The following is an 8,683-nucleotide window of genomic DNA, read 5'->3' as shown; positions in this document are numbered from 1 at the left end:
TATTTTTTTTGTAAGAAACGGTGCAGGACCCTACCCAAACTAATCAATAAAACATCCAAACTCCTGGGGCACCTTCAGAGAGGGGATCAGGTTGTCAGGCCTCTGCCATCGCTGCTACAGTGGCACTGGGTCACCTCTCGTCCCCGCTCACTGGGCCAAGGCATTTGGAGAGGATGGCAAGGTGGGAGAGGGATGCCAGCTCACATGCAGGAAATTCCTGCATGGATGCTTTTTTTTCCCCTCTTGGCGCTGAGGGTGCTGGCTTTCAACAGGCCATGTCCCAGCACCCCTGGAGCCAGGGTCTTTGCAGCCAGGCCAACCCACTCAGTGGTCCTCCTGGGCACACGGGTCCTGGTGTCCCCACATCCCCCCCAGCTGTTCTTCCCAGTGGTTTGGTGGATATGGTAAAAGAAGGACAGGACGAAGAAGGGGGTAGGCTCAGGAATCCTCCTCCTCCTCCTCCTCCTCCTCTGTCAGTACCCAGCACGCCCACTTCAGCATTGCCTGGGAGATCCTGTGAAACCAGACAGGAGGAGCTGGGGTGAGAGGGAACCCGGCTGATGAGGGGTAAGGCAGAGGTTGGGAACTTGCTGTAGGGATGCAAGCAGTGATGCTCACACCCCACAGCAGGGACAAGGGACAGCCCCACGGGTCCACGGCTGCACTGACCTGATAGATTGTATCTGCTGGCAGAGCTCGGGGCTCGGTGCCTCGTACTGGTACTGGGCTGGTTTCCTCACGTACTGCAAAAGCAAAGGAGAGGGTGAGACGGCTCTGCCCCAGATGCACAGCCCTGAGAGCCCAATAGCCCAGCCCCGAGAGCCCAATACCCCTAGGGAAACTCTGGAGTCTCTCCCTCAATTGTTTCCTGCTCTTTTGATCTTATTTTACCCAGGTATCTTGGAAGATAGTATCCAAAAATTGATAGTTCCCACACAGCTCGGGCTCAACCACATCTTCACCATCCCTAGGGGGATTAAAAGGCATGTGGATGTGGCAACTGAGGCCACGGTTCAGTGGTGGGCGTGGCAGTGCTGAGGGAACAGTTAGATTCAATCTCTCAAGGTCTTTTCCAGCCTAAATGATTGCACTTCCCCCAGTGCTCCCAGATCCTCCACCATCTACACTGACACCTGGTTTCAACTTCCCATCCCCACGGGCCGGTGAGGAAAAATACGGGAATGGACATGAGGGGTGTGGGCACAGAGAACCTCCCCAGGGATCCTCTAGGCCCCAAAAACCCCCTCAGCTGCTTCATATCTACCGGCTCCAGAGCTCTTCTGCGCTGCTCCGGCCTGGAGCTGGGGCCGCTCGCAGAGGATGATGCTTGCTCCTCTTCCTCAAGCTCCTTCCCAGGCTGCAGGCCCGTCTCCTTTCTGCTCTTCTTTGCCCCCCCTGGGCTCACAAGCTCTGATCTCCTGCCCCTGCCTGTCCCCCTGCCCTTTGGGGTGCCTTGGGGCCGCTGCTGCCCACGGGGGGCCAGCAGCTCCTGGTCATCTTCTACCATCAGCTTCCTCTTGCCACCCCCAGCAGCTTGGTCCCGTGTCCTGGCATGAACTGGACAAGGTTTCAACGCATCTGCAGGGAGAGCTGTGCCACTGGGGCCCGCCTGCTCCCCGTGAGGCATCTTGTCGGGCACGGATTGCAATCTGCTGCTGGGCACGGATTGCAATCTGCTGCTGGGCACGACAGGGAAATCTGGAGAGAGAGTCGGTAGGGGGGCCTGAGAGCCCCTTGATCCCTCAGGGTCTTCAGCACCACAGGTTGCCCCCAAAGCTGATGCTGCCTGGCTGGTGTTGGTCTTCACTGGACTGGGACTGCTGTAGGAGCAGAGCAGGGAGGGAGAGGAAATCTGTACTGGCTCTCCCTGTTGCAATCCCTTGGGAGAGTCCTGGTTACACAGTTCTAGCAGGTCAGGGGTGTTGCTGTCATCAGCCACATCTTTCTGGGTCTTCAGGGAAGCGTCGGGTGGAAAGTTCTTCTCTGGTAAAAGGAAACACATCATCAGTTTGGGCAGGGGGCTGGTGGTGGGACCTGCCCCAGCGTGGCAGGGCGGGCTGGAGTGTCAGAGCTGGAATGATGTAGGCACAGGGCAACGGGAACAAAGCCAGGCTAGGGCTGGGGCACACGCAGCTCTTGGTTGCAGATCGAGCACTAACTTTTGGCCAGGGAAAATCAAGCCAGCATCCAGGATGAGCTACACTCAGTGAGAAGAGAGGAGCTGTCTCCTGCCAGCAAGGCAGGCTGGATGCCCTGGGACATGGGGACTCACCATCTGAAGAGCTCGGGGTCAAAGACAACGGGGGGATCCCGTTCCAGGGGTTGTCCAAGGATCCCTCCAAGCTATCTGACAAGGCCAGTGACTCAGCATCTGCAAGGAAGAGGCTGGAGGGTTGATTTTGGCAAAGAAAGCAGCTGCCCACTTCCAACCCTGTGAACAAGGTCTCAGACAGAGACAGCTCTCGAAAGGAGCTCTGAAACCCTTTCCAGCCCAAAATGGGGTGTATTCTAAGACCTCAGCCAGCAGGCAGTGGAGAGGCAGACACTGCCCAAAGAGCAGGCAGTGGGAGGAAGACCTTCTCCTACACCCTGCACTATCCAGGACAGCATCTCTGTTCACCTCCTCCTCTACATGGAGCTTCTGCAGGTACTTCTGCAGCAAAGCTTTCTGACAAGAGGGAATGGCTTCAAACTGACAGAGGGCAGGGTTAGATTAGATATTAAAAAGAAATTCTTCCCTGTGAGGGTGGGGAGGCCCTGGCACAGGCTGCCCGGAGCAGCCGTGGCTGCCCCATCCCTGGGAGTGTTCCAGATCAGGTTGGACAGGGTTTGGAGCAACCTGGTCTAGTGCCCCTGCCCACAGCAGGGGATTGGAACTCGACAGCCTTTAACTTCCCTTCCAACACAAACCATTCTAGGATCTACAGGACCCGCTACTCACGGCTGGCTTGGGATACGACACTTGGGTCCCCTGGCACTGTCCTGTCATCACTACTCTTCCCAGGAGCTGTTTTGTTTGTATCTGCAATGAAAGGGGCACTGTTGGTCGCATCCCAGCACGTGGCACAGCCAGAGCAAAGGACCTGTTCTCCCCCACTCCAGGGAGCCCCTCGTTTCGTGTGGCTGGGCGCTGCACTGCCCACCTGGGTACCCTGCAGATGCAGACACTGCACTGACCTGCCTTGGAAGAATCACAGGCAGCTTCCTCCTCCTCAGGAGGGATCAGCAGGTTGTTGACTGGGACCATGAAAACATTCTCACCTTGCTGAAATGAGACACGTTATGTGGTTTTTCCTGGGCAGTCCCTCTGCCGGTGCAGGAGCCCACCCGTACCTGCCAGCCAAACACCATCTCCCTCCCCAGCAAACCTCCAGCTCTGCCCACCGCCCTTCCCCTTCCTTCTCCCACCCCACCAGAGCACCAGGAGCCGTCACAGCCCCGTCTCAGCTGCTCTCAGCAGGCAGACTGACCTCTTTCTTGCGCTCTGCCTCCCACTTGGTGACAGGAACCTCGTCCGTCGCCGTCTCGGGCTTCTCCGGGGGCATCCGTAAATCCAAGCATTCCTCAGCATTTTCCTTCAAAGTCTCCAGCTGGTTGTGTCCTATGGCATCTATCAGCTGAGAGATGGAGGGGTCTGAAGCAAGAACACACAGACAGCAGTGGAGAAGACAGCTGAACTCTGGCAAGCCTCCCTTGCAAATGCTTTTACTCTGCTGCATGACTGTCGTGTGCACTGAAATCTGTGGAAACACCCAAAATTCTGCATTTCCTTTGCCTCTAGAAACTCTCTTTCCTTTCTCCACGCTTCCTGGGCCAGCAGCATGAGCACAGCATGCCATGTCCCGTGCTGCTTCAGCTGTCAGCACTACCTCATCCTGCTTTGGGCTTAGCAACATACCCTAGTGAGGCCTGGCCATACCTGTGCTACCTCTGCCTAACACACACCAAGCTGAGGAAACCCAGGGACTCTACCAGGCAGCCAGAGCATCGTGTGTCCCCCACAACTCTTTACCTGAGCTGGGAGCGTTCCTCACACCAGGATTCTTCCTGTAATGACCAAGGAGAAGACAAAGCCAGGTTAGGGACGGGTCACGTGCAGCTCTCAGTCACAAATCAAGCACCTTGGCTTGGCAGAAGAGGCTTGTGAAAGTTGTGGATCCCCCACTGGGTGCTGGATCTGGCCACTGGCTTCTGTTCAGCATCCCAGGGATAAACATCAGGGAGCCTCACTCCTGGAGATGGACTGATGGAGGGCCCCGAGGATCTGCAGAGTTGGGTCTCCAAGGCTGGAGGGAGGGATGAGCTGTGCAGGGCTCACCCACCCAGCTGTGCTGCCCACCACTGGCAGGAACAAGCTCCCCATGGGTGTTTCCTCTCAGCTCAGAGGAAGGGGCTGGGGAGGAAGAGCCCTCTGTGTCACCAGGATCTCATTTTTACTCAGCTCTGTCACAGTCTGGGGCAGGGGGTCACAGGTGAATCAGGAGCTGCCACAACCCTTGCCAGACTGCCCTAACCCCAAGCCCAAGCCTGTGTGCTTTCATCAGGGCGCCTGGATACATCTCTCAGCCCCACACTTACAGCCACAGCTCCTTCATCTTCTTCATCACAGAAGGCTCCTGGTTCCTGCAGCAAGAGAGAAGCCAGTTACTGATCCTCTCCAAATCCCCATCTTCCTTCTCCCTCACCGTGGGGACAATCCCTCTTTCAAAAGGTTCCCCACCACAACCAGGTCACACCAGGACTCCTGGGGTCAGTGCTGCTCTGGGAAGACGAGGCAGCCCCCCTGAGAAGAGCCCCCCCCACACACACACACACACCCCCACCCCACGGGCCTTACCCGTCGGATGATTCTATCCTCTGCCTCTGGATGGGCAGCACGATGAACTCCTGGGCCTTGAGGTAAAACTCGCAGTCCTCCTGTGGGGGGAAGAGACCCTGCAAGGCACTTCTGCAGTCCCACCTCTGCCCCAGGGCCAGTCAGCACCCACACAGCCACCCCAGCTCTGCCACCAACCCTCCAGCCTCAGTGAGGGTCCCCACACAAAGGACAACCCCCTTAAACGGGGGGTTTGTACCCTCCTGTGTCAGCTCCTCAAGACCCAGGATGGGCCAGCCCAGGGGAGGCTGTGGGGACACCTCTGAACCCCTGAGGGGACAGCAGGCAGCTCTGCCACCAGCCCTCACAGATCTTCTGCCGCTGCCCAACAGTGACAGCAAGGTGGCCCCAGGGGAGATGACACACCCCATCCCCAGGCAGGGCTCATCCCAGCCCCAGCTCATCCCAGCTGCCACAGACCTCCCAGGAGCTGCAGATGAAGGTGAAAGGCCGCCCACCTACCATCTGCTTTCAGCTCCTGGGAGCAGCTGGAAGCAGGCAAGCACAGCAAGGTGAAGGAACAGGCCTCTTCCACTCCTCAGAGCACTTACCAGCCTGGCCTCCTCCTGAAAACACACTCTGTACTTCTGCAGGACGATAATTCTGCAAGTGAGGCCGCCAGCCCTGGCACGCATGTGGGAACTGGAAAAGGAGCAGAGCAGAAACACCTTGGAGAGATGAAGAAGGGAGCTGGACCTCCCCAGACTCACAGTGGGGCTCCCCCAACAGCTCTGCCAACCACACTGGGGCATGCTGGAACGCGTCTAGGCATGAGCAGCAGGGACCAAGGGCTTCTTATTCCTTAATAATGCCTGCCTAAGAGTAGCTCCTTCCTGCTGCTTATCCTTGGCTCTGCTACCTGCACCCCACCAGTTTAAGGGTGTCCAAATGGGGAAATGGAGGAAAGCACTGAAGGAGCAGCCCAGGGTTAATGCTCTGGCTCCTTTCACAAACCCCAGGGGCTCTTCAGTCCTTTCTAATGGTATCACAGCTTCTGCCACGGCCCCCTGCCCATCCCAGCAAGGGGAGATGGAGCTTTCTTCTCCTAGCAGCTCCTTAGCAGCTCTTTCATACCGACTCCCCACCCTCGGATTGCTTTAGCTTAACACAACCTGAAACAAGATCAGGCAGGAGCCCCACTAGCAGCTGTGGAGAACCGCCGTCCCAGCCACAGGTGAGTCATGGTGGAACCCACTTGTCCTCTATCTGCAGAGAGTCGGGGGAAACGACCACGCGGATGTAGTGGGATCCATCGGTGACCTGCAGGGAAACACCCCCGAAGACCCCAGGCCGGCCAGGAGCAGCTGAGTCGCTCAGGACCTGTCAAAGAGATTGGGGAGGAGGAGAAATCCATTTATAGGCCTGGAGAAGGCTTCCCGGGAAAGCTGTCACGGCACCAAGCCTGGCAGAGTTCAGGAAGCGTCTGGTCAGTGATCTCAGACACACGGTGTGGTTGTCGCTATGGGCAAGTCCTGGTGGGCAGCAGAGGTGGAGTGGGCTCAGCCCACGCTTCAGGGCAGCACCAGTGCCAGCAGCGGGCAGGGCTGCTCTCAGGAATGGGTAAAAAAAAAACTGAGGAAGAGGGTAGGTTTGGGAGGTATAGTTTTGAAACAGATGGTGGAAGGCACGGCTGGAGCCCAGGGTCCAACTGTTATCCAGGGTGTGGGGACAGGCCGGAGAGTGGTCACACTGAGGGAACTCTCCCCATTAACCCCTGAGACCTTGGCTGAGAGGGGATTCCCTCATTCACTGGTGACTTCATCAGCCCAGGCACAAGAGATCTCCAGCTTGGGAGAGAGGACTTAGGAGAGGGAAACAGTGATTTCACCACCTCCATGTCTTCAGATGGAATGAGGAACAGGACCACAGAGTTGGCTCTCTCTCGCTGTTGCTTATTTCTCCCCATCTCATCTCTCCTCCTATTTAAATCACAATGCCCATCCTTTTCCTTCCCGCCCCTGTTAGTGAGGAGATACGTGAGCTCCCTCAAACATCTCCTTCCCCAAAAGACGTCAGGAGGTGGCCAACAATAATGTCCAGGGTGGGATGCTGTTATAGCACCCAAAAAGGCTGTGGGGGAACCACAAACCAGAACACTGTAGCTGGGTTTCTCCAGCACTCATCAGTAACCCATCACAAGGCCCACTCAGCATCTGCTTGTGCATCCGGTTGTCTCACAGCATCTTCATTCAAACCTTCCAAGCCCACACCAGCACTGACACCACTCAGTTGTGTTCCTCCTGCTTCCTTCCTCCTTCTAATCAAACCTCAGACATCCCAGAGTCCCCTGACTAAAGCTTTCAGGAGCAGGTTTTGTGGGTAGGATGCAAAGTGGACAAAGGAGGAAGACAAGGCAGCCTGCAAGTGTAAGCCTAGGAGAGATGGCCTCTGAGACCCACACACATCTTGGACAAGAGCAGGGCACACCTACCACAGGCGAAAAATCAGTCAAAGCTGCCAGAGGTGGGCAAAGCAAAGATCCTCCTCAAAAAAAAAAAAAAAAAAAAAGAAAAATTAAAATAAGGGGCATTGAGGAGGAAAGGTCGCACATCCACAGCCACCAAGTTGGGAACCCCTGAGCACTTCGCATGAATTTAGATTTCAGGGGCTGTAGGAGCAGTTTGGGACAGTCCCTCTTGGTACCCACCTGCACCACCTGCCCAGCCAGGAAATTCTCATGGTCACCCAGCCGGTCGTCCTTCAACAAGAGGCTGACAATCCACGGCTGCAGGACGTAGATTTTGGTAGAAGACACATCCTTGTGCACAAACATAGACCTACGGGGGAGAAGAGACGCCAAGCCATAAGCGATGCACCAACACCCCGGGAGAGGGGTGTGTGTGGGGGGGGTTTGCATCCCAAACGCAGCCACGAACCCAGGAGACTGCTGGAATCCAACCCCTTCTCCGCGAGGGCCCATCCCGAGGGCACGCAGGTTGTGCCGCATCCCCCCTGGGCAGGGCGGGGAGCGGGCCAGGCCTTCCCTCAGCCTCCCACGTGGATCAGGACTTTTACTTCCCGCTGGTCCCCCAGGTGAGACCCCCGCGGGCAGGGCTTGCCCCCCTCCCCGCTGCCCCGGGGCCCCGCTCACCGCTCGGCCGCCTCCAGGCCCGGCTGGTCCCGCCACTCCCGCTCCGCGTCCCCCCCGGGAGCAGCGGCCGCCGCCGCCGCCATGGCCGCGACCCGGGAACGGGAAACGGGCCCGCGGGCTCCGGATCCGGGGCGGGGCGGCCCTGGGAGCCATCCCCAACCTTCCCCCGGCCCCACCCACCCGCCGGGGCTCGGGGGGTCATCTGTCCCGTACCTTATCTCATGAACCTTTGTTATATTTTTTCTCTGCCCTGTCCAGTTGCGGAGCGATGGAGCGGCTTTGGTGGATGCCTGGCGTCCAGCCGGGCTCAACCCACCACGCTCACAGAGGAGCAGGGAGCAGGGTTTGCTCTTGCAGACAAAAGCCAGTTTATCGGGATGGTTGCATGAGGCAGCACGCGGGTGGAGGATCAGATCCTCTGATCAGATCCTACGAGTTGCAAAGGTCCTCGTAGCAGCATCTTCAGCTGGAGCAGGAGAGACTCCCCAAGCTTTCACGCCCCAGTCCTGCCCAGCCAGCTCCTGGATCTGTGGTTATTGATAATCTTGAAATACCTACACAACATCTCCAAACTCTCTTAAATAGATCTGTTCCTCTGTTGCAAACCGCCTGTGCAGTTTGGGTGATGCTGCAGCAGGAACTGACTGGGCAGGCCGTGGGAACAGAATCAGAGCATCATTTAGGTTGGAAAAGACCACTGAGTCCAACCCAACCAT

General features: G+C 57.3%; 1 protein-coding gene across 1 annotated transcript; it reads right to left on the bottom strand.

Annotated features, from left to right (window-relative positions):
- Positions 1 to 438: 438 nt before the first annotated feature.
- Positions 439 to 8,053, bottom strand: LOC114068144. The gene is made up of 14 exons (XM_027904035.1): positions 7,968 to 8,053; positions 7,524 to 7,653; positions 6,072 to 6,196; positions 5,428 to 5,518; positions 4,838 to 4,917; positions 4,579 to 4,623; positions 4,013 to 4,047; positions 3,471 to 3,634; positions 3,178 to 3,265; positions 2,942 to 3,022; positions 2,273 to 2,371; positions 1,265 to 1,983; positions 670 to 743; positions 439 to 514 (listed from the first exon to the last, which is right to left on the bottom strand). Exons 1-14 carry the CDS (start codon positions 8,048 to 8,050, stop codon positions 439 to 441), a joined length of 1,890 nt encoding a protein of 629 aa, XP_027759836.1. The 5' UTR covers positions 8,051 to 8,053.
- Positions 8,054 to 8,683: the final 630 nt, after the last annotated feature.

This window comes from Empidonax traillii, unplaced genomic scaffold (assembly GCF_003031625.1).
Source record: "Empidonax traillii isolate 1590-97213 ecotype Southwest subspecies unplaced genomic scaffold, ASM303162v1 scaffold1005:size266651, whole genome shotgun sequence".
NCBI classification, from domain to species: Eukaryota; Metazoa; Chordata; class Aves; order Passeriformes; family Tyrannidae; genus Empidonax; species Empidonax traillii.
Note: the sequence above shows the minus strand (reverse complement) of the source record. Positions and strands in the feature narration are given on the sequence as shown.